General features: G+C 39.9%; 1 protein-coding gene across 29 annotated transcripts in view; it reads left to right on the top strand.

Moving 5' to 3' along the window:
- ATG7 (autophagy related 7) overlaps nucleotides 1-26812 on the top strand; it is a 397386-nt gene that overhangs the window by 209391 nt on the left and 161183 nt on the right. For 25 of the 29 annotated variants that reach the window (XR_001300297.2, XM_021068378.1, XM_021068379.1 and 22 more), the window contains 1 exon segment: nucleotides 6415-6495. Coding sequence is in view for 28 of the 29 variants with exons in the window: in XM_021068378.1 (XP_020924037.1) it covers nucleotides 6415-6495 (81 nt within the window). In the remaining variant the exon portion in view is untranslated. 29 annotated transcript variants of the gene reach the window in all.

Consider the following 26812-nt stretch of genomic DNA (forward strand, 5'->3'; position numbering starts at 1 on the left):
CCAAAGGAAAAATAAATAGGGCATCAAGAAATAAAAATGTTCTATGCTTCAAAGGATGCCATCAAGAAAGTGAAGAGACAAGCCACAGAATGGGAGAAAATATTTGTAAAATTATATTTTGGATAAGAAACTTGTCAGAATATATAAACAATGATTCAACAATGAAAGGAAAAATAACCCAATTTAAAATTTGGCAAAGGAGGTTCCCATTGTGGCTCAGCGGATACTAGAGCCCAACTAGTATCCATAAGGATGTGGGTTTGATCCCTGGACTCATTATTAAGTGGGCTGAGGATCCGGTGTTGCCATGAGCTGTGGTGTAGGTCACAGAAAAGGCTTGGATCCCGAGTAGCTGTGGCTGTGGCGTAGGCCAGCAGCTGTATGTCTGATTTGACCCCTAGCCTGGGAACGTCCATATGCTGTGGGTGCAGCCCTAAAAAGCAAAATAAGTAAATAATAAAGTAAAATAAAATTTGGCAAGGAATTTAAATAGATATTTCTCCAAAGAAAGATAAACAAATGGTCAAGAAGCACATGAAAAAATGCTCCATGCTATCAGTCATTAGATAAATGCAAATCAAAACCACGGTGAGATTCCACTTCACATTCGTTAGGGTGGCTGTACTCAAAATGAGGTAAGTGTTGACAAGAAGGTAGAGAAATTGAAACCCTCATGCATTGCTGGCAGGAGTGTGGTATTTTGTAGTCACTTTGGTCCTCAAAATATTAAACATAGTTACCATGTGACTTGTTAATTCTACTCTGTGTATATACCCAAATGTCCATCAACTTACGAATGGAAAAGCAAAATATGGTGGAGTTCTTGCTCTGGCGTAGTGGGTTAAGGATCTAGGATTTAGCAATAATGGAGTGAAGTACAGACACAATATGCTGAGTGAAGAAGCCATTCATGTGTGATTTCATTTCTAGGAAATATGCAAATTAGGCAAATCAATAGAAATAGGAAACTGGGTGGTTTCCAGGGTCTGTGAAAAGTGGAGAATGGGGACTAATTGCTTATGGGTTCTGAGTTTCTTTTGGGGGTGATTAAAATGTTCTGAAATTAGATATTAGTGATGGTTACAACATTCTAGGAATATACTCATGGGAAGGCTTTCAGCTTTTCTCCACTGACTATTATATTTGCTGTGAGTTTGTCATAGGTGGCTTTTATTATGTTAAAGTATGTTCCTTCTATACCCACTTTGGTAAGAGTTTTCATCATGAATGGATGTTGGACTTTGTCAGATGCTTTTTCTGCATCTATTGAGATGATCATGTGGTTTTTGATGTTGATTTTTTTTGTTAATGTGGTGTATGATGTTGATTGATTTGTGTATGTTGAACCATCTTTGTGAACTTGGGGTGAATCCCACTTGGTCGTGGTGTATGATCCTATATATTGTTGGATTTGGTTGGCTAAAATTTTGTTGAGAATTTTTGCATCTATGTTCATCAAAGATATTGGCCTATAGTTTTCTTTTTTGGTGATATCTTTGTCTGGTTTTTGTATTAGGGTGATGGTGGCGTCATAGGATGTCTTTGGGAGTGTTCCTCCTTCTTCAAGCTTTGGAAAAGTTTAGGAGGATGGATCTAAGATCCTCTTTGTATGTTTGGTAGAATTCACCTGTGAAGCCATCTGGTCCTGGACTTTGTTTATGGGGAGTGTTTTTATTACATAATCTGTTCAGTGGATCTAATTCTTCTTGGTTTGGTTTTGGCGAGCCGTAAGTTTCTAGAAAGTTGTCCATTTCTCCTAGGTTGTCAAATTTGTTGGTATACAATTGTTCATAGTATTCTCTTATGGTTTTTTGTATTTCTGCAGTATCCATTGTGCTTTCTCCTTTTTCATTTCTTATTTTGTTTATTTGGGTTTTTTCTCTCCTCTTCTTGGTGAGTCTGGCCAGAGATTTGTCAATTTTGTTTACCTTTTCAAAGAACCAGTTCTTGGTTTTATTGATTTTTTTTTCTATTGTTTTTTGAATCTCTATTTTATTGATTTCCGCTCTGATCTTTATGATTTCCTTCCTTCTGCTGACTTTAGGTTTTGTTTGTTCTTCTTTTTCTAATTAATTTAGGTGATAGGTTCAGTTGTCGATTTGAGAGTTTTCTTCTTTTCTGAGGAAAGCCTGTATCGCTATGAATTTCTTTCTTTCTTTCTTTTTTTTTTTTTTTTTTTTTTGCCTTTTCTAGGGCCACTTCTGCGGCATATGGAGATTTTCCAGGCTAGGGGCTGAATTGGAGCTGTAGCTGCCTGCCTATGCCAGAGCCACAGCAATGCGGGATCCGAGCCCTGTTTGTGTGCGACCTACACCACAGCTCATGGCAATGCCGGATCCTTAACCCACTGAGCAAGGCCAGGGATCGAACCTGCAACCTCATGGTTCCTAGTCAGATTCATTAACCACTGAGCCACGACGGGAACTCCATGAATTTCTTTCTAAGCACTGCTTTTGTGGTATCCCATAGATTTTGAATGGTTGTGTCTTCATTATCATTTGTCTCAAGGTATTTTAATTCCTTCTTGATTTCCTCATTGACCCATTGGTTTTTTAGTAGCATGTTGTTTAGTCTCCGTGTATTTATTAGTTTTTATCATTTCTTTTCCTGTGGTTGATTTCTAGTTTCATGCCATTGTGGTCAGAGAAGATACTTGAAATAATTTCTATAGTATTAAATTTGTTGCGATTAGTTTTGTGCCCCAGTATGTGATAGATCCTTGAGAATGTTCCATGTGCCCTTGAGAAGAATGTGTATTCTTATTTTTTTGGATGTAATGTCCTGAAAATGTCAATTAAGTCTAACTTTTCCATTGTGCCATTTAGGATCTCTGTTGCGTTATTGAATTTCTGTCTATTGGTGTGAATAGGGTGTTAAACTCTCCTACTATGATTGTATTCCCATCAATTTCTCCTTTTATGTCTGTTAGTATTGGTTGTATGTACTGGGTGCTCCTGTTTTAGGGGCATATATTTTGACAATTTTAATATCCTCTTCTTGAATGGATCCTTTTACCATTAAATAATGTCCTTCATTGTCTTTCTTTATAGCCTTCATTTTAAAGTCTATTTTGTCTAATACGAGTATTGCAACTCCTGCTTTCCTGTCTTGTCCATTGGCATGAAATATTTTTTCCCATCCCCTCACTTTCCTTCTATATGTGTCCTTTGCCCTAAGATGAGTCTCTTGTAGACAGCAGATTGTAGGGATTTTTTTTGTTCTGTTTTGTTTTTTTGTCTTTTTTCCTTTTGAGGGCCGCTCCTGCAGCATATGGAGGTTCCCAGGCTGGGGTCTAATCGGAGCTGTAGCCACTGGCCTATGCCAGAGCCACAGCAACGCGGGATCCGAGCCACGTGTGCAACCTACACCACAGCTCACGGCAACGCTGGATCCTTAACCCACTGAGCAAAGCCAGGGATCGAACCTGCAACCTCATGGTTCCTAGTTGGATTCGTTCAACCACTGAGCCACGACCAGAAACTCCAGGTTTTTGGTTTTTTATCCAATCTGCCACTCTGTGTCTTTTGATTGGAGCATTCAGTCCATTGACATTAAGGTAATTATTGATAAATATGTATTTATTATCATTTTAAACCTTGTTTTCCAGTTGATTCTATGTTTCTCCTTTGTTCCTTTCTTTTTTTGGTTGCATGATTTCCACTTATTTTATGCTTGTGTACTTTTCTTTTTGGTTTTTGTGAATGTCATGTTTCATTTTGATCCGTGGTTGCCCAAGAATATACTAAAAGCCACTGAATTGCATATTCTAAAAGGTGGTTCTTATGGTATGTGAATTTTATCTCAGTAAGTCTTTTAATTTTATTTTTAATTTTAATTTTTTAAAGAAATAAATATTACACAAGGTATTTGGGTACAGTGAGTATTTATGAAAGAGGTGTGTTTGCGCTTGAGTGTCTTTTTAAGGAAGATGTGAATATTTAGCTTGTTCCAAAAGGAAGAGTTCTGAGACAAGGTCAGCAGTGTGGGAATGACTTTGGAGGGTAATCTGTAGTTCAGTTTTATAGTTGTATGAAGCCCATGAAGAGATTCAATCCAAGACACAGTTGAAAAGGCAAGATGAGCCCAGATTAGGGAGGGTCTTGAATGCCAACATAAGGGACCCTCTGCTGTATTTGGTCAGCTCTAGGAAGCTGATAAAAAGTGACACACTGCAGCACTGTGTATTAGGAGAATTCATCAAGAACAGGGTGTTGAATTCAGTGGAAGGGAGACAACTCACCTGCAGAGATGCCTGTTAGGAGTATATTGCAATCAGTGTGAGAAGAGGCATTCCTCTTTTCAATTACCTAACACTGGAATTAGTTTGGTTGAATCCTGAGTCTCCTGATATCAACTTGGTGAATTTGAAAGGCCTCACACACAGATGTTATTCAACTTCATTTTCTGGGAAAATGAGTCAGTTTCCTGGTAAGGAGCTGTCAAGGATGCTGAACAGTGGTGTTTGGGCCCCTGCTTGCCTGCTCCATTCACTTCGGCTCCTTTCTCTTCTGTTGCTCACCACCTGTGTTTTTGTTTATATTTTCTCTTTCCTTCCTCCCTCTCCTTTTTCTCTTTTCTTTACTGCTCCTCACTGGGTCTACTGTCTCCCTTCCCTTTGGCTTTGCCTCCCCACCTCCAATCATGAAACAGTTTCACAGAGAAAGTTACCACTATTCCTTTGCACAGCATAAAGAAAGCCTGATATCAGCTTTATGAGAGGAAAGAGAATTAAGGAATCTTTTCATGAGGCATATATGGAGGCCTTAACATGTAGGCCCATGTCAGTAAATGGAGAATATGCTACATATGATAAAATTTTTGTAGGTAAACTTAGTGTAAAACCTGTTGAGGTATGAGGAGACTCACAGTGAGAATTTTTTCAGACCTACAACTTTCATTCTCCTCAGGATCGCAACCTGCCATTATTCTTTTCTGCTAGTTTGCTGTCTCCTGATTTGGTGTCCTGGTTAGCAAACTCAGGACCCTGATGGGGCCTCAAGTACTGTATTAGGAAATGGTCACACATTCATGGGATACAGGGAAATAAAGATCTCACATTTTCAGAGGTGCACAAAGAGGCCAGCTAGCTAGTTATCACAACTCTCTCATGTATCATTTCCACCACTCTTTTGCTCTTGGATTACACTGAAATCTCCTTACACATACATAAGGACATTTAAAAGTTTTCCATTGGCATTTCCTTTAAGGTTTGATTTTCCAGGGATAAATATGCAAATGAAATGACTGCTGGTTGCAGAGTGGAGTTACCTCTACTTGGAAGAAGCCTGTTTCTTTATAGTTTGCCAGGTTTTGTTGGTTTTGTTTGGGGGGGTGGTGTTAGTTAAAGGCAACAAGGACTGGGGGCGTGGGGGTGGTTCTTTTGCTCTGTTGAAGTGAGGCTGTTAACGTTTGTGGTGAGCCCAGTATGGAAGACAAATCCGTGCAGTCCTGCGAGGAAGGGAAGGAGAGGGAGCCCAGGGCCTGGCCAGGTTTGCAGCCTGGGGCCCACTTCTGAATCTTAGTTCCTCACTTTCTGTTTTTCTGAGCCAAGTTGCTTCACCCTCCCCAGCCTGAGTTTTAGCAATAGGGTAGTTGTCAAGATTAAATAAATTAACTCATGAGAAAATTCCTGATGTTTAGAGTATTATAAATGTTGAGTCCCAAGGAGACCTTGGAGGTTTCACCATATATATGTTTAGTAGTAATGTTTTAGTGATGTATTTAACAATGGAAAATTCCCTTTTGGTGTAAATGTAGTTTTGGAGGTATAATGTCTGAATAAATTACTTTAATCAGAGTTAGTGAAATCTGGTTAGGGCCGATACCCCATAATTGGAAATCAGTTGCAGTTCAGAATTTTATGCTCAAGGTGGCGTTGTTTCCCTATGAATTTGGTAATGCTTTGCATTTTATGCAAATAAGTTCCTAGCCAGGCAAGTAACTGGGTATGTATTTAGGACCATTTCTGTCTTCTGTAGTCCCCAGGTCTTCTTACTTTGTGAGGCCCCATCCAGTATCATCTGCTAGAAATACACATGTATCTTATATTCACTGTAACATATATGAGAGTTGTCATGATAAACTAATTGACCAGTTATATATTTGAAGATATTTATCAAAATAATACAATTTTATGCCTTTCTTTTTTGTATTTTGGAGTCAACTTGTATTTAGGTCTCAAATATGTGCAAAGCTTATAGGCCCTATTCTTAACAGAATAAAGGACCTAACAAAGTTCTTCCTCAAACTGATTATATAGTGCAAGGGAAAATATCCACATTGAATTACATTTTTGTTAGTAATTTGTGTCAAGACCACCATATCGATTGTTTCCCACTTCTTGTCAGAAACTACACATGTATTTCATAGGTGTGTCATTCTGGACTTGATGTGAATTGTTTTGTTTGTTTTTAGATCCGAGGATTTCTGTCACGATTTGATAATGTCCTTCCTGTCAGCCTGGCATTTGACAAATGTACAGCTTGTTCTTCCAAAGTAAGTCGTTTTACATGTGAGGGACTTGTTTTTTAAAATGAGCCCTTTCAGCCTTACCAGCCAGAGGCCCTGAAACCAACTGAGGGCTTTTTTGTGGGGGAGGGGGAGGGTCTAAAAAACCAGAAAGGATTTTCTTGTTTTCGTTTGTCTGTTTCCTTCTCACAGAGAAACTAGCCCGAGAAAGTGGGGTTTATGGTGTACAGAGAGACTGAATTAGATTATTATAGTTATGGATCAATACTTGTATCATGGTAATTTGGGCTTGAATTTAAACTCGACTAGTCTTCATTCCAGATTCCTCACTCACACAGACCATCACAGAGCACTTTTTAAGTGTTACTCAGAGGATGGGGGGGTACCAGCAGTCCTGGTGGTGTGTCTTTTGGAGATCTCCATAATGGCAGAGAAAAAGTAAACAGAGATTAGGGGCCTGGATGGGGAGCCAATAAAAGGGCCCTTTCAGCTTTGATCTCTCCAGAGGCTCTAAAAATAGAGCTGGTGTGTCCTCCATTGTAATGGGAAACGGCTGATGTATCTCAAAACTATAATGATGGCATCTCATTTTTTAATAGACTCAGAGAGTCTGAGTTATTTTTACATGTATACTGTGTGTTATAGCTCATTTCCTTTTGAATGTTTCTTTAAACCTTCTAATGCCCAGTGGTTTGACCTGGGCCTTTAAAACTTAGGATTCTTGATAAGACTTTCATGTTTAACTTTTAGGCGAAAGAGCGGTGGGGAGTCATTAATCCCAAATTCTCCGCTCTCAGTTATAATTTGAGATTTCTTTGCATACATCAGCCAGTCTAAAAGGGATTGAATTCTAGGGTAAACCTCTCCACTCATGAGATGATAAGCTTTCTTTGCAAACTTTACTTGAATCTTTTCTATGAGAAGCACAATCCTGGCCATTTTCTCTAAAATGTTGACTCAAATTTGACAGTGTTTGATAAGTTTAGTTAATTTTAGGTGCTTGAACACTTTTTTTTTTCTTCAGAAGTAAACTAAGCTCCTGTCTTACCGTTATGAATCCCGAGTGTCTGTGTTGCAAGTTAAAGCTTACCATTTGTCAGTTGTCCTTCATCCTTTCTGTAGACTCTTTAAGGCACCTTATATCTGCTCAGGTCAAGGCCTCAAGGATGTCTACATGTCTACTTCTGTCTTAAGAAATGGAAGTTTGAGGATGATAGGCTCTTTGGTGGAGCACGTTTTTTTCTTTGAATGGCTGAGCTAATTGGTCTCAAAATAACTTGGCAGTATTAATTTTCGTATTGAAGTTGTTTGGCACAGGTGCCAGAGGTTTTTCTGTGACTTTATATAGCTGGTTAGTCAGTGAAATAAAGATAATTGAGTTCTTTAAGTGAAATGCAAACACTCACTTTTTCTTTTTCTATTTCTAATTAATTTAGCCCTTTAGATAGTGTTTGTAAGAGGATCACAAGCATGCCCACTAACTGAGGTCCCTTATATTCTTTGAAAGAGAATAGCTTTGCATTTTTCTTTCACACTTATTGTAAGCATTAAATTAAATATAGGTATCACTTTTTTGTTAGCAAAAATTATTTCCTCTCGGTGGTCATTCTGAGAGTCCTGCTTTACATAAACACGCTGGACGATTTAATACAAACTGACTTGGATTTTAACAGCTGTGCTATTCCCATAGTGATCACTTTTCATGTGGTCTGGGTATTAAATTTCTTTTGTGCTGAAAAGGTTGCTTCATTGGTGCATGTATTTCCTTACAGTAGAAACATAACGTTTACTTACTTGGCGAACTTATTTATTCGCTTATGAGAATGTCATTCTCTATTATCTGCAGACCCAACATTAATACTTTGAAATGACAAATCCAGTTACATTTTTATTTCTTTGCATGTGAATTTTTCTTAATGCATACTTAGCATAATATTTTTTATATTGAGTCATATCATAGTTGTTACTGTTTCAAAGAAGATTCTTTGGGGCTAAAAATGACTTTTTAAAAATTCTCCTTTGGCTTTTTAAAAATCCCTGAAGTAATTTTTTCCTTTGGTTGTTGTCAGTATTTTTGCTTTTTTTCCCTAGGACTAAGGCTATACTTGTGTTTTGATTTAACTGCAAATACAGACAGAAGGCTTGGGGAGGCAGAATAAGCTTTGCTGAGTAATAATGCCTTCAATTACCTTACTTACACAAATAAGGTATAGACCATTTATAAGGCCTGAGGTGGGGAAGAGAACAGTTCTCTGCTTCTGGGGCAGGGAAAGCTGAATCACCTACACACAGATTATTCCTTGTCCTATTTGATTTTAGCTTGGCATGCAGCCAGGTGAACTGTTCCATCTTCCAGAAAAAATATTGAAGAATCTGGAGGGAAGGAGGGTGCTGAGGAGTCAATTTCATTCCAGTTTCTGTTTATTGCTTTGCAAGACTTTCTAAAATGACATTATATGTCACTGGAATTTCAAAAAACCCTATTTGAAGCTATCTGAGTCCGTTTTCAGTTTTTTTTTTGTTGTTGTTGTTTGTTTGTTTGTTTTTAGCTGCACATGCAACATATGGCAAGTACCCAGGCCAGGGATTGAACCTGAACCACAGCAGTGACCAGGGGTGCTGCATTGACAGTGCCGTATCCTTACCCTGCTGCCCCACAAGGGCACTCCCCTTTTTCAGTTTTAAAAAAGAAATCAGAACCACATAGTTTTGTGGAATTGTTACCAAAGGGAAAATATAATTTTGAAACCAGTATTCCTAAAAGTATTTCTGTCAATATGTTGAGTTAGTTTGTTTTTAGCTTTACGCCTAAATATCTGGGGAGAACTTAGATTATTTGAGGGGTACCTTTCTATTTTGATATTAATTTTAAGCTTAAAAGTTGCAGGAATAGTAGTACAAGGAGCCCCTTTACCCAGACTCACCAGTTGTCTACACATTCCCCAATTGAAAGTGTGCACTCTTCTCCCTCCCTGCCCCCTCCCCTTCTATTTTTTATGAAACTTTGGCAATGAGTTGGAGACATTGTGGTTGTTTACAGCTAAATACTTGAATGTACATTTCCTAAGAAAAAGGTTCTTCTCTTTCCTAAACACAATGCACTTAACAAATTCAGGCAGTTTAATGTTTGCATAACACTGTTATCTAATGCACAGTCTCTATTTCAGATATTGTTATTTGTACCAGTAATGTTCTCCATAAGTTTTTTTTTTTTTTTTTTTCTCTCAGATCAGCATCCAGTTCAGGATCGAGCAGTTGCATGTAACTGTCACATCTCTCTGACTTCTCTCAATCTGAAAAAGTTCCTTCACGTCTCTCTGACTTCTCTCAATCTGAAAAAGTTCCTTAGCCTTTCTTTGTCTTTCTTAACTTCAACGCTTTGACATTTTGTCAGTTATTTTGCAGAATTTCCTTTGACTTGGATTTCCTTATGATTAGATTCAGGTTATGAATTTTTTGCAGGAATACCAAAGAAATGATGATGTATCCTCATGTTAGGACACCCATGATGTACTTCATCCCCTTCGGTAATGCTTATTTCCCCCTTTCCTTACAAATACCTGGGGAAGGTATTTGTAACTACCTTCCCCAGCAGTGAGAAACCTGGCTCCCATTATCCTGGATATAGTCACTTGCTCAAGCCTAGAATACACAGAAAGTAGTTCTAAAATTGCTAGTCTATACTCCTACAGATAGTAAAGTTACTAACTAGAGTTTGGTAATCATACATGGTTCTCTTTTTTTTAGGTAAAATTTACATACAGTGAAACACATGAATCTTAAGAGAACCATTCTTTAATTTTGGCAGTGTTTCCATCACCCCAGAAAGTTCCCGGGTATCCCTTCCCAGCCTGTCCTGGGGGAGAGGAGCAGCATATTGAATATTGTGACCATTGTCTTTCACTAGAAGGAGTAAAACCAGGCACCTTCTGGTGTTTTATGTAGCAGTAGCCTTGTTCCTGATACTGGAAACTTCTCTCAGATCTGTACAGTCAGGAGCAGAGAGACCTGAGGAGACTCTTGGCAGAGTATCCTTACTCTCATACAATTGTATCTCTCAGAATCTTGGTGATATTGCAGGAGCAGACTGTTGTAAAGAAGCAACTTGGCGTTCATACCATCTGGGACTACCTAGTACACAGATGTGGCACAATGTGCCCGGAAACCTGATCTTCAGAGTTTAATTAGCCATTACCAACCCTAATACTATATATACTCATTTTGGTGTTTACAGTATGATGGGCTCTTCTGCTGATGGGTTATGATTAAACTTCCCAGAGTGACTTGTTATTAGCTTTTTTGTGTGCACCTGTGTATGTGTGTCTTGAGAGGCGATAGGGAGAGGTTGCCATAAGAAGGATGTCTTGCTATCACCATACAGTAAACTGTACGTCCTTTTTGCCTTTGTCATAGCCACCCTGTCCACTTATCTTTTGATATGATAGAGTCCACCTTCCTTCTCTCATTTCTCTTAAATTTGTTACTTAAGCATGAAATACCGAAATTAAATTCAGCTATTTATTTAAACTTTTTTTTTTTTTAAGAAAACCTGTATCCCAAAGGAACTTGTTACCTAAATGTGCTACAGATGCACTGTTTATTTTTATTTTTATTTTTTTTTGGCCGAGTCCGCAGCATAGGGAAGTTCCCAGGCCAGGAAATGAATTCAGGAGAGAACAGTAACAATACTGGATTTTTAACCCACTGAGCCACTTAAAGAATAGATACAGTGGAGTTCCCATTGTGGCGCAGCGAAAACGAATCTGACTAGCAACCATGAGGTTGTGGGTCTGATCCCTGGCCTTGCTCAGTGGGTTAAGGATCCGGTGTTGCCGTGAGTTGTATAGGTCACAGACATGGCTTGGATCTGGCGTTGCTGTGGCTGTGGTGTAGGCCAGCAGCAACAGCTCTGATTAGACCCCTAGCCTGGGAACCTCCATATGCCGCTGGTGCAGCCCTGAAAAGACAAAAGACAAAAGACAAAAAAAAAAAAAAAAAGGAATAGATACAGCATTTAGAGAACAGAAAGAAAGACCAATGGTAGATTTAGAGGGAGAAGTTTCCGCTCTTACTGTGTATCTGTTAGCACACATTCATTTTTCAACTGACATTTGAATGTCTGCTGTATGCCCCAGATACAAAGATGATTAAAGTAGCCACTGCCCTCAAAGAACACTGTCTAGAGAGTAAGACCTATAAACCAACATCTCCCTAACACTCTGTTAAGTTCTGCAGGCAGGGTCCATCCTCTTGGTCCGGTATCCTGTACTATTGACTTTGTGAATGGGAAAGACCAGAGAGGCCTTGCAGTGTCTTCTAGGTCAATGCTAGAGGATGAATAGGAATTTGTAGAAATTCATGGGAGAGAGGGCAAGAGGAAGGTCCCCCAGGCATGGGGGTCATGTGTTTGATAGCCAGAGGCCAGCAAACAGTGTTGATGCCATTGTCCTGTGTAGCAGTTGTGACAGAGTCTGGGTCACGTAATTCAGTTCTAATTGTCCTCTTGTCTTGGCGAGTGCCATTTTGATTTCAGCTCTTCTTGAGCTGGAGTCTGACGTACTTTTTCTAACACTTAAGGCTGCTATTTTGAATTTTATAATTCCATGTAAAACTTTCTCACCTAGCACAGGCTTAGGGGGTTTCCTAGCCTAAGGAATCCAGCAGCTGTAGCGGTTGGGGAGGGGAGGCCCCAAGGGTTGGGGGGTGCAGGAAGGCAGTCAGGGGATTTCCAGGCCCTGGCTCTCCATCCCCTGCTGGCCACAAGCAAGGTGCACCCCCCCATCCCCGTCTGCCCGCCTCCCTTTCTTCTTTTGTTAAATGAGTCAGTCGGATGAGATAAGCCCTGGCTCTCTATTGATGCTCAAAGTTACTAGCGTTTATATTTCCTTTACTTACTTTTATTTAATTCTTTATTCCACAAGCAATGCATTTTCATTGCAGAAAAATCAAAAAATATATTTAACTATAAAGAAGTAATCAACTACATTCCAGCCACTCAGATTATTGTTAGATGTGGATATCTACCCTTCTTGGCTTAAAAAAAAAAAAATCTGTATTTCATGGGTATGTGCAGATAATTGTCCTCTCTGAACATTCCTATTGTAGGTTTGAAATGAGCTTTAGAGAGAGGGGTTTATGGGGCTGCCTCAAGGATACTCTCTGCTCTGATTTGATAGGGTTTTAAATCTCAATCATTTACAAGGACTGGCTGGAGCCCAATCGGAAGAGCTCTCCAAAGCTTGTGCCAGGAATTTTTGCATACAGCTTCTCAGTGGCAAATATTGCTCAAAACTGGGCTGCAGCCAGATTTTCCTTCTCTTTTCCAAAAGGCACATAAATCTCTGATCTGGAAAATGATGAGTAACCCCCAGGTTCTCTTTTTCTATCTCATTTACCCAGGGAGAGCTCAAGTCTTCTGTTTTAATGTGTGATGGATTCCATATGTACGATTGTGTGGTGTAAACTGTTATCCCACATCTTGTCCTTAGCAACTAGTGTTTCCCCCATCTCCAGAACCGCTTGGTTCCCAAAAGAAGATGGAATATCCATCCAGAGCCAGTGTGGAGTATTTAGCTACAAGCTCTAACCTCAGAGCTCTTGGCTCTTCACCTCCTTGAAAAACCTTGGACATTTCTCCCTTTGCTTCAATTTCCTCATCCATAGAGTGGGGAAAATATTTTCTGTTTCCCAGGGAAATTGCAATGGCTGACGTGTATCCAGTTCCCCGTGACCAAGTACCAAGGCCTTTGCCCACTCCTGGGACTGATGTTGACATTAGGAATAAGAGGAAAACAAAGACCCCTGTGATCACGTTGGGTCTCCCAGGGTGTGTGGCACCCTTTCTGGGCTCACTGTTCAGAAGCAGGTATAGTGAAAGGCCTGATTGAAAGTCAAGGCTGTCTTGGCTTTGAGAAGCTGCAGAAACCTCCCATCATGGTTCATGATGACTACTACCACCAAAACCTTTTCTGGAATTCCAGAGAACTCAGCCTTACTGGTTACTTCTGACCTGTCTTCTGAGGCCACCTAATCAGTCATTAAGGTTCATGCTCCTTACTCCTGCCTCTGTCACCTGAAGTCACAAAGACATGCCTCCCTTGTCTAAACACATGCCTTTTTCCTTATAGAATCTCTTTTACCATCCAGGCTAGAAAATTTAGGGCTGTGTTCTCCTTAGATGGTTCTACTGGCTGCCTGGCCCAAGAACAGTCTTCAGGTTATTGAGAATCTGGGTTCCTTTTAATTTGGAATTACTCTCATTCACTTGTAGCCTTTTCCCCAAGCCCAACGCTTGACATAGTGGTTCTTAATTTTTTTAAGTCAACTGGTCCAGACGGATGAAAGCCTGCTCCCCTTCCCCCAAATGGAAGGCACACACAATTTTGCCGACAATTTCATGGGCTTCAAGAAGCCCCAGAAATGTACCTGCAGATCCTAGGAAGGCATCCTTGCTGAGTTTCTTTGGTACTGTTCCCACATTCTCCTGGGTGAGACTTTGGGGGATGTAGGTTGCAGCCAGCCCCAGCCCCGCAATGACCTCTCTGTTTAGCTTTAGGAAAGCAGCCCCCTTTCTCTGAGGACTTACTTTCTTCAACTGTAGTAAGTAAAGGGAGGTACATGGGCTGATCCATCACTGGGTTTTGTTACGCGACTCTGAGACTGTGTAGTCTCTTGATCAGCTACTTCGTATCTTGTGGCCCTGCTGTATACAGCTGGCACTGGAGGAAACACTGACCTGCTCAGAATTCTAAGAATTAATTCTCCTTCCTCTGGTGGTTCATTGATTTGACTCCTGATGGGCAAAGCGCCCCAACTGTCTTCTGTGGCTGTTCTTTCTTTCCTGCTTATATATGTAATACATCCATCTTCTTCCCTCCTCCTTCCACCCTTAATACCTTTGCCAGGTAGGGAGAGGGAAACATAGTAGTAACTGCTGGTTTTTTGCAATAAGGGAGCCATCAGCTTGGATTGGGAAACCTTTTATGGATGTACATGCTTGTAGATACACAAGTTGCATATAGTTATATATTTAGCTGTTTATATTGAATAAACACCCAAATATATATGTATATGACTTTATTTTAATGACTTGTCATAGTTCAATTCAGCAAATATTGGAGCTTCTGTTTCATGATACACTTTCAGATGATACAGAGGTCAATAAGACAGCCTCTGAAGATTCTGATGCTATCCTTCTGCACAAGATAGTAAAGTTATAGTACACAGTTATATACATGCCAGCATATTAACTTATTTAAATATCTTTATTCAGGAAATATTCCTAAGCTTAGATGGGATTACTAGTTCCTAGCTGATGATTAAATATGCTTTGAGTGGCAAGAAAAATTAATGAATGTTTTTGTAGATAAATAAGTGAACAGCACAAGAGAAAGGAATGGGAAGAGAGCCTGTGCCCTCTAGGGGCTCAGTCTGGTAGGTAGCTAAGGCTTGGTAGCAGGTGCCCTCTGCCTACTAGTGCAGAAGCGGAAGCATGCTTTATCATGAAGCCATAAGTGGCAGCTGTTATCAAATGATACATTTCAGTGCTCTCATTATTTATTCAGCTGAGCTTCTTTCCAGCTTTTACTATCTCGTGTGCTTTACTTGATGCTTTCGATGATTTGTTATTGTGTTGGAGGATCATTTCCAGAGTATATTAAAATAAGGAACCTTTGGGATTCATCAAAGATGACTTAACGTTTTATGAAAGGACATATTCTGGCAGTGAGCTCCTCACAGGGTTTTGCTTGCTCTCCTGCAGCATTTGAAAAGTCTCCATTTTATTTTTTCTAAAAGGCCTTCCAATATCCTGTTCAGGTATTTCTAAAAGTTCTTATCACTGCAGCCTTTCTTGCCATAGAAGATGTGAAAGAACTGTGTGAGAACATCCTATTCCCAAAGTTATTGTTGGTATAACTTGTTGATATAATATCTTATGTGATGATAGTGATAAATCCTAAAGTGTCTGGCCTTCCCTAGTTTTAAGCAATTCTTCCAGCATAAAAATTTTGTTAAAGTTTTTTTCTTAACAAGGAGGAAAAGATTACGTGCTTCTGTTTTCTGGAGCATCTAAGGGCTGGCTAAGGCACATACTAAAGTTACACATCCTAAATGTATAGCTGTCAAACTAATGCTGGGGAAATACCTCCTCTGTGGTCATGACAGGGCTGCAGGTGTGCCAAAGGGACAGTCAGTGGGAGAACAGATATGGCAAATTTTGTAGACTGGACACTGTGTAAGTGCATACCCAGCAGTAAGTGTACACTCATAGGGAATGGCAATATCCCTGGGTAATTGCCCATCTCCCATGAGGATAGTTTGGAGGGTATGTTGAATGGTCCCAAGGCCTGCAGTCAGAAGGTAACTGTCACCAGAACTCCAGACAGCTGATGTAGCTTGGCAGTTGACTCTGGATTTACTGAAGCATTTGGATATTTTTAAGACTGTTATGAGCCCTCCAACTTGAGGCAGAAATCCATGCAGAAGTATATTTTTGTGTCGCTTGTAAAAGCGGGAGAGAAAATGTGGGTTTCTCCTGGTTCTCAGTTATACTTAATGTTTCCCTTGCCTTTTACGTTAACTTTTTCATGAAGGATCCTAAAGGGAGATGATTTAAAAAAAAAAAAAAAAAAAAAGAAAGTGGGGCTTGAAGCAAGTGGTAACGATTCACTGTTGCATTAAACCCCCTCATATATCCCAAGCGTGAAATGTGAGCTTCATGTCTCCCTTTCTTAAGGGGGAAAGTGACTAACAGATGTCTGTGGGATTGCTACTGTGCCCGTACCCTGATTTTCTAAAATAGTTCTCTCTGACCTGACAAAACTTGACTTCAATCATAATGCAAGTGGATTTAAAAAAAATAATAATAAATGAGCACAAAATGTCTTCCTGGTAGAATAACATACATAAGTAAGAAAACAAAAACACAGACGCGCCACTTGGCTCTACTGGAGGAGTAAGAGTTTTATTTCACAACATCTGCTGTGCTTTGCCTAATCACTCACTGCTTCCTATTACTGAGAATATTCCAATAGGCACTTAATACCTGAAAAATGAGGCCCACATCACCCTATTACGCTGTGTGCAAAAGAACTGCAAGTCCCAAAAAATTGGCCCTTTGAATGTTCCCCTGGTGGGAGGCGGGGAGAGTAGTGTACTTGTTTTGGGTCTGTGTGTTCGCTCAAAACAGTTGACTAGTTCTTGGGAAATTGCTTTAGATCTCACAATATTTTCCTCTTGACAGCCTCAGCAGTGATGAATTCTTGACTTTTGAGGGTGGGTTTGATTTTTTTTTTTTTAAGAAAAGGCCAAAAATAATATTAAGCTGTGTGTTGGAATAAAGAGAATGAGCCATTTGCAAGAGAAAGTTTTTAAAAATATAAAAGAATGGCTAAGGCTTCAAACGGCTTGTGGGTCTGGGCAAGTATGAGCACCAGTTCAAGGGAACCAACCTTTTTGACTCTGAGCTGGCGGAAGGCAACAGGCCACTCGGATACAGTTCCTGCAGTAGAAATGAGCACTGGCTGTCAAGACAAGGCCGCCAGCTAACTGTGTGATCTATGACAGTGATTTTGAAGTTTTTGAGTTTCAGTTTTCCTGAGGTGGAACATAGTTAAAATTCTTTTTTCATGGCCACAAAGATGAAGTGAGATCTGGTGTACTGAGGGTCTTGTACGAGCAGAGATCAGGTGCCGTTCTTATTTCCTTTACAAGTGTACTCACTGTGTGATTTCTAGCCATAAAAAAAAAAATTTCCATCTTTAGAAGTTAACGAAAAAGGAGGGGGATAAAAAGTAAACAATTCTTTAAAAAAAAGGCATGACCTCAGAGTTTGTGGCTCAGCAGGTTAAGAACCCCACATAGTGTCTGTGAGGATGCAGATTCCATCCCTGGCCTCGCTAAGTGGGTTAAGGATATGGCATTGCCGTGAGCTGTGGTGTGGATCACAGATGCTGCTTGGATCCTGTGTGCCATGGCTATGGCCTAGGCTGGCGGCTGCAGCTCCGATTCAACCCCTAGCCTGGGAACTTCCGTATGCTGTGTGTGCAACCCTAGAAAGGGGAAAGGTGGGGGGGCATCACCTCAAGAGGTGAGCAGATATTAAGTGTGCAGGTTATTAGATTCTCTGTCCTTTTCTTTCCTTTTTTGCTTTTCCAGTACGCTGTTAATCTAGGGGTTTAATTATTGTCCAAGATGAAGTGAGATTTATGTTCCCAGGAGTGAGCACTCAGGGAGGGGTGAACCCTCTTATTTCCTGAAGGTCTGTGCAGGTATCTGTGGTCAACACTGGGTCCATAACTTTAGAGGCGCTAATATGAACCTTGGGGAAGGCTTCTTGGCTGTGTCCCCTCTGCATTCTGAGTTTCTCTGTGCTCTCAGAGGCAGGGATGTGAGAGACTGGGTGGCAGTGCTAGGCTGCTGCTTGTCCTTGGTGTGTTCTCGTCCCTGCCCCATGCTGCCACTAGGAGCCCTGTCTGCTCTGCAGCCGTCTTGTGTGCACTGGCAGCCCAGCAGGGAGGGTCAGCCTCCTTGGCTTAATCTTTTCAAGTGCTACGGCAGCATTTCTGCCTGCCTTTGGCATCATTTGATGGATGTTTTCCCAGTATCTCTTTTTTCGTTTCCTGTGAAGTGACTAGCATGGGGCTGGTTAGAGAGATCATGAGGCTCAGAGACACTGGGCGAAAGTCAAAGATTTCCAATTCCTAGTTCACTTGCCTGCTGTGTTACACACCTTTCAGACAGAGAGGTAATAGGGTTAATTCATATTCAGAGAATTCCAGTGTACCCTTTGGCGGTAGGGGCAGGGAGAGGAAGTTTCCACTTCAGATTTTTAGCAGTTTCTAGAACAGATTGGTTAAGCTCCTTGGTGAACCAGTTTGTCGACTACCTTTGGGGGACTTGACCTTTTATTTATTTTTATTTTTATTTTTATTTTTGTTTTTTGCCTTTCTTTAAGGCCCCACTCGCGGCATATGGAGGTTCCCAGGCTAGGGGTTGAATCAAAGCTGTAGCCACCGGCCTAACCACAGCCTCAGCATTGCAGGATCTGAGCCGCATCTGCGACCTACATCACAGCTCACAGCAACACTGGATCCTTAACCCACTGAGCGAGGCCAGGGATCAAACCTGTGTCCTCATGGATGCTAGTCAGTTTCATTTCCGCTGAGCCACCATGGGAACTTGACCTTTTAAAGGGAGATCCTGATACCCAAAGGAATGTGTTTCTTGGGGTTGCATTTTCAGACTGCAACCCATCAGGGACATCATTTTGGGGGGAACAACATCTTGGTGCCCTCCAGTGCAGATGCAGGGTGGGGAGTGAGAGTTTGATAGATACTCCTCAAGAAACTGTTTATGACATAGTTCACTTTCCTATTTTGGTGAATTTTCAGCTTAAATATTTTTTAAGACATTTGGAGGGCAGGGACTTAACAGCAGTTAAGAATCCAAGACAAATGCTGTTTTGGAAATGCAAATGATTCTGTTTTGCATTTACTTGAAGAAATAGAATTGCCTCTGCTCTATTCCCTTGATACAGACACTGTGTAAATGACATCGTTTTGTGTAGAATACTGAGTCTAGGTGGTTTGGGAGAAATCTTTGGAGGGGGAAAAAAAAAAGCTTGGGTATCATTGCATTCTAGGGGCCAAGAAAGGAAAGGGAATGATGGTATTTTGGGCAGGTTCCCATTCCCAACAAAACCCACACCCCAAGGCTGTCTCTGCAGCTTCCTGTGGTTTTCCCACTGAAGAGAAACAGCCTTTCTCTTTGAGGGTCCAGGTTGTCAAGTTTGTACATCAGCTTGATCAGCATGATGTTCCTGCTTTGAGGTTCCATCCCAACAGGCTTCATTTGGGAAATGTGATGCACCACAGTTACTACAAACTGAATTGAGCCTGTCGCACTGGTCACTCACTAGTGCAAATCTTTTTGGTAGAAATCAGTAGATTCCAATAATTAGAAGTTATTATGCTATTGTGTGGTCTGAAACAGTAAATTGAAGTCTCACATTGTGCCACACATATGAACATTTATCAGCAAGCAGGCACAAGTTAGTCACTCAACCTGTTCTTAGAGACTGGGGAAAGCCCCTCCCTTTTGCCTGTGATATGTACCCCACATCAAAGGTTCAGTAGAGACAACTGCAGGCATACTCTTATTACAGGACATGCAAACCCTGCAGTTGGATCAAGTGATGGAATTCTCTGTTACATGTCCAGACCCAGGACCAAAGCCCCAGGCCCAGAGCAGTACTACAGAGAGAGTTAGGTTGCCTGGTTGCCAAATTCTTACAACCCATATGTACATACAAGGTTGGATGCTCGTGAACAGTTGCTGTAGCCAACCTGTACATATTGAATACTTTTATTTTCACCATAAAAATTATTTCTACTTCTTTTATTCTCATTAGGGAACCCTCTAATACAGATTTAGATAGCTATATTGATACACTTGTGATCGCCTGACTCTGAAGTTTGAACTTCTAGTTAGTGTTTCACATGTGGCAGCCACACCTGGAATATGCTTTTTTTTTTTTTTTTTTTATTAACGTACCTGAAGCACTGCCTACCTACCACTAGTAGTTAACAGTGTGTACATCGTATGTGTGCACACTATGTTTATACGCAAGTACTTAAACATACAGAAAATATAAAAATAGGCATCTTCTGATTGGATCCTGTAATACTGTGTCTCCTGTAATGTTTCCAGACAACGAGTGACCTGAGGTACCAGTTGAGCACTGGCCTGCCATGATGAATTAGCTGAGTCATGAATGAGTAGTTCATCCATGGGCAGAGGAAGGAGGGAAGAGAATTATAATTTTAGTTGGTTTTCTAGGCTTTTCCAAGTTCTTTTGTATTCCTTCATCTGGTCTTATTTTATCTGTGGATGTATTATTTCCCCTACCCAATTTTGCAGACAAATCTTTGTCTACAGTCATAGAGTGAGTAGACTACAGGAACTATAACTTTTTATTGAAGTAGAGTTGATTTATAATAGTGTGTTAGTTTCAAGTGTACAACAAAATGATTGCATATACATATATATGTATATATCCATATTCTTTTAAAAACTCTTTTTCCATTATAGGTTGTTATAAGATATTGAATATAGTTCCTTGTATTATACAGTAAATCCTTGTTGTTCATCTGTTTTATATATAATAGTGTGTATCTATTAATCACATACTCTCAATTTATCCATCTCCCCTCTTGCACGTTGATAATGATGTTTGTTTTCTTTGTCTGTGAGTCTGTTTGTTTTGTAAAGAAATTGACTTGTACTGTTTTTTAGATTCTACATATAAGTGATACCATGTATTTTTCCTTCTCCGATTTACTTTACTTAATGTGATAATCTTTTAGCTCTGTCCACGTTGCTGCAAATGGACCATTCTTTTTTATGGCTGAGAAATATTCCATTGTGTATGTGAGTAATATATATATGGAGGGGAACTATAACTTGAAATCTCATCCTTCATAATTCCTCTGTACTGTAGGATTAAGTTTCTATGAAGAGGAATTGCCAGTATTCTTCAAAGAATATCCTAGAACATTTTGATCTTGAGGTAGGTGTTGCCAAGCTAAGGCCATGTACCAAAATGTTATAACATAAAACAAAATTCTGGGAGCTTTCTACTTCAGCTAGTGGTAAGCCATGTAATTCAAATAGCTCTCTTACTGAAGTCACCTAAAGAAACTAGATATAGGAGTTCCCGTCGTGGCGCAGTGGTTAACGAATCCGACTAGGAACCGTGAGGTTGCGGGTTCGGTCCCTGCCCCTGCTCTGTGGGTTAACGATCCGGCGTTGCCGTGAGCTGTGGTGTAGGTTGCAGACGCGGCTCGGATCCCGCGTTGCTGTGGCTCTGGCGTAGGCCGGTGGCTACAGCTCCGATTCAACCCCTAGCCTGGGAACCTCCATATTCCGCGGGAGCGGCCCAAAGAAATAGCAAAAAGACAAAAAAAGAAAAAAAAAAAAGAAACTAGATACATCTCTTTCGGATGAGATTAAGATGGCAGAGCAGAAGGACTGGAGCTTAGCTTCTCCCATAAAAACAACAAAATTACAACCAAATGCTGAACAACCTTCAGCCAAATGGACTAGAAACTTTTAAAAAGATGTCCTCTCCAGAAGACAAAGAGGAGGCCACATCAAGAGGTAGGAGGGGAGATTATGCAATATAAGCAACCCTATACCTGCCGGGTTGGGAAGCCCACAGACTGGAAAGTAATTGTATCACAGAGACTCACCTACAGGAGTGAGAGTTCTGAGCCCCATGTCGAGTCCCCATGCCTGGGGATCTGGCATTGGGAGAAAGAGCCCCTGGAGCATCTTCATTGAAGGCCAGTGGGGCTCATGTGCAGGAGCTCCACAGGACTGGGGGAAACAGATACCTCATTCTTGAAAGGTGCACACAGGTTTTCATGTGCATTGGGTCCCAGGGCAAAGCAGAGGCTCCAGAGGAATCTAGGTTGGACCTGACTGCAATTCTTAGAGGCTCTCCTGGAAAAATGGGGTGACTACGGCGTGTTGTGGGGGAAGGGCATTGGAAGCAAAGCTCTTGGGAATATTCATCAGCGTGTATTTCTCTGGAGGTGGCCATTTTGGGAAAATCTGGTCCCACCCATCAGTGCTGAGAAGCCCCAGGCCAAACAATAACGCAGGTGGGATCACAGCGCCACCCATCAGTAAACAGGCTGCCTAAAGACACCCCAGGTGCACAGCCACCTCTAATCTCATCCAGAGACAAAGCCCCACCCACCAGAGGGATAGGAATCAGCCCCACCTACCATTGGGCAGGCACCAGTCTCTCCCATCAAGAAGCCTACACCAAGCCCCTGTACCAACTTTAGCCACAAGGGGGGAAAAATCAGAAGTAGGAGAGGCTACAACTCTATTGTCTGCAAAAAGGACACCACACCAAAAACCTATAAAAATGAAAAGGCAGAAAACTATAACTCAGATAAGGGAGAAGGAAAAAATCCCAGAAAAATAGCTAAGTGATCTGGAGATTATCAGCCTCCAGGAAAAAGACTTTAGACTGATGATGCTGAAGATGATGCAATACATTGGAGATAAAGTGGAGGCAACGATTGATAATTTACAGCAAATAGAAAAGAAATACAAGATTTAAAACTTCAGCAAGCAGAGATGCAAAATACAATAACTGAAATAAAAAATTCATTAGAAGCAACAAACAGCAGAATACAGGAGGCAGAAGAATGAATAATCAAGGTGGAGGACAGACTGGTAGAAATCACTGATGTGGAACAGAAAAGTGAAAAAAGATTGAAAAGAAATGAAGACAATCTAAGAGAACTCTGGGACGTTAAACACACCAACATCCATATTATAAGGGTGCCAGGAGAAGAGAGAGAGAAAGGGACAGAAAAAACACCTGAAGAGATAATAGCTAAAAACTTCCCTAACATGGAAAAGGAACCATTCACTCAAATCCAGGAAGCCCAATGAGTCCATATAAAATAAACCCAAGGAGGAACACCCTGAGACACATAATAATCAAAATGACCAAAATTAAAGACAGAGAGAATATTGAAAGCAGCTAGGGAAAAGAAACAAATAACATACAAGGGAACCCCAATAAGGTTATCAGCAGGTTTTTCAGCAGAAACTCTGCAGACCAAAAGGGAGTGGCACAGTATACTTAATGTGATGAAAGGAAAAAACCTCCAACCAAGATTACTTTACCCAGCAAGGCCCTCATTCAGATTTGAAGGAGTAATCAAAAGCTTTACAGATAAGCAAAAGCTAAGAGAATTCAGCAACACTAAACCAGCTTTACAACAAATACTAAAGGAACTTCACTAGGCAGAAAAGAAAAGGCCACAACTGGAAACAAAAATACCACAAATGACAAGGCTCACCAATAAAGGCATATATACAGTAAAGATAGGAAATCATCCACACACAAATATGCTACCCAAAACAGAAATCATGAGAAGAGGAGGGTACAAATGCAGGACACTGGAGATGCACTTGCAATTAAGAGACCAACAACTTAAAACAATCTCATATATATATATATAGACTCCTATATAAGAGCTTCAAGGTAACTGCAAACCAAAAATCTACAATTGGTACAAACACAAAGAAGAAAAGTCAACTCAAATACAACACTAAAGATAGTCATCAAACCACAAGAGGAGAGAAGAAGGGAAGAAAAAAGAGCAACAAAACCAAATCCAAAACAGTTAATAAAATGGCAATAAGAACATATATATCAATAATTACCTTAAATGTAAATGGACTAAATGCCCCAACCAAAAGACATAGACTGGCTGAATGGATACAAAAACAAGATCCATATATATGATGTCTTCAAGAGATCCACTTCACTTCTAGGGACACAGACAAACTGGAAGTGAGAGGATGGGAGAAAATATTCATGCAAACAGGAATCAAAAGAAAGCTGGAGTAGCAATACTCATATCACACAAAATAGACCTTAAAATAAAGAATATTTTAAGAGACAAGGAAAGACATTACATAATGATCAAAGGATCAATCCAAGAAAAAGATATAACAATTTTAAATATATATGCATCCAACATAGGATCACCTCAATATATAACGCAACTGCTAACAACCTTAGCAGGAGAAATTGACAATAACACAATAATAGTGGGTGACTTTAACACCCCCACTTACAGCAATGGACAGACACATCATCGGACAGAAAATCAACAAGGAAACACAGGCCCTGAAAGAGGCATTAGATCAGATGGACTTAATAGATATTTATAGAACATTCCATCCAAAAGCAGCAGAATACACATTCTTCTCAAGTGCACACAGAAGATTCTCTAAGATTGATCATATTCTGGGTCACAAATCAAGCCTCATTAACTTTAAGGAATTTGAAATCATATGAAGCATCCTTTCTGACCACAATGCTATACGACTAGAAATCAATGACAAAAAACTGCAAAAAACACAAACACGTGAAGACTAAACAACATGCTACTAAACAACCAATGGATCACTGAAGAAATCACAAAGGAAATTAAAAAATACCTAGAAGGAAATGACAACAAAGGTATGACACTCCAAAACCTACGGGATGCAGCAAAAAGCGGTTCTAAGATAGAAGTTCATAGCAATACAAGCCTACCTCAGGAAATAAGGAAAAGCACAAATAAACAACTTAATTTTACATCTGAAACAGCTAGAGAGAGAAGAGCAGACAAGACCTCAAGTTAGCAGAAGGAAAGAAGTCATAAAGATCAGAGCCGAAATCAATGAAATAGAAATGAAGAACACCATAGAAAAGATCAAGGAAATGAAAAGCTAGTTCTTTGAAAAGATCAACAAAACCGATAAACCCTTTGCCAGACTTACCAAGAAAAAAAGACAAAGGACTCAAATCAATAAAATTAGAAATGAAAAAGGAGAAGTTAGACATCACAGAAATACAGAGGATCATAAGAGACTATTACATGCAACTGTATGCCAATAAAATGGAAAACCTAGAAGAAATGGACAAATTCTTAGAAAAGTATAATCTTCCAAGATGAAATCAAGATGAAATAGAAAAGATGAACGGACCAATCACAAGTACTGAAATTGAAACTGTGATTGAAAAACTTCCAACAAACAAAAGTCCAGAACAGATGGCTTCACAGGAGAATTCTATCAAAATTTAGAGAAGAGCTAACACCTATCCTTTTGAAACTATTTCAAAAATTTGCAGAGGAGAGAAACCTCTCAAACTCATTCTCTGAGGCCACCAATACCCTGATACCAAATGCAGACAAAGATAGCACCAAAAAAGAAAATTATAGGCCAATTTCACTGATGAGCATAGCTGCAAAAATCCTCAACAAAATGCTAGCAAACCGAAGCCAACAATACATTAAAAGGATTGTACATCATAATCAAGTCGGATTTATCCCAGGGACACAAGGAGTCTTCAATATCTGAAAATCAGTTAGTATGATATACCACATTAACAAACTGAAGAATAAAAACCTCTTAATAGATGCGGAAAAAAGCCTTTGACAAAATCCAACACCCATTTCTGATAAAAACCCTTCAGAAAGTGGGCATAGAGGGAACCTACCTCAACATAATAAAGGCCATATATGACAAACTCAGAGCTAACATCATTCTCAATGGTGGAAATCTGAAAGAATTCCCACTGAGATCTGTAACTAGACAAGGATGTCCGCCCTCGCCACTACTATTCAACATAGTTTTGGAAGTCCTAGCCACAGCAGTCAGAGAAGTAGAAGAAATAAAAGAAATCCAAGTTGGAAAGGAAGAAATAAAACTATCACTACTTGCAGATGACATGATACTATACCTAAAGAATCCTAAAGACTCTACCAGAAAACTGCTAAGAGTTCATCAATGAATTTGACAAAGTCACAAGATACAAAATTAATACACAGAAATCAACTATATTTCTATATACGAACAACAAAAGATCAGAAAGAGAAATTAGGGAAACCATCACATTTACCATCACATCAAAAAGAATAAAATACTTAGGAAATAACCTATCCAAAGAGAGAAAAAACCTGTACTCTCAAAACTATAAGACACTGATGAAAGAAATCAAAGATGACACAAACAGATGGAAAGACATACCATGCTCTTGGATTGGAAGAGTCAATATTATCAAAATGACCGTACCACCAAGGCAATCCATAGATTCAGTGCAATCCCTATCAAGTTACCAAGGACATTTTTCACAGAACTAGAACAAAATATTTTAAAGTTTGTTTGGAAGTACAAAGGCCAAGAATAGCCAAAGCCACCCTGAAAAAGAAAAATAGAGCTGGAGGATTCAGGCTGCCTGACTTCAGACTATACTACACATCTATAGTCCTCAAAACTGTAGGGTACTCGCACAAAGACAGAAATATAGATCAGTAGAACAGGATAGAAAGCCCGGAATTAAGCCCATGCACCTACAGTCAACTCATCTATGACAAAGGAAGCAGGAATATACAATAGAGAAAAGACAGCCCCTTCTATAAGTGGTACAGGGAATACTGGACAGCCATGTGTAAAAGAATGAAATGAGAACACTTCTAATACCATACGCAAAAATAAACTCAAAATGGATTAAAGACCTAACTATAAGAGCAGATACTATAAAACTCTTAGAGAAAAACATAGGCCAAACACTCTCTGACATAAATGACAGCAACATCTTCTCAGATCCACTTCCTAGAGTAATGACAATGAAAACAAAAATAAACAAATGGGACTTCATTAAACTTCAAAGTTTCTACACAGAAAAGGAAACCCTAAACAAAACAAAAAGACAACCCACAGAATGGGAAAAAACATTTGCAAATGAACCGACTGACAAGGG

The sequence above is a fragment of the Sus scrofa genome, chromosome 13 (assembly GCF_000003025.6).
Source record: "Sus scrofa isolate TJ Tabasco breed Duroc chromosome 13, Sscrofa11.1, whole genome shotgun sequence".
Classification (NCBI taxonomy): Eukaryota; Metazoa; Chordata; class Mammalia; order Artiodactyla; family Suidae; genus Sus; species Sus scrofa.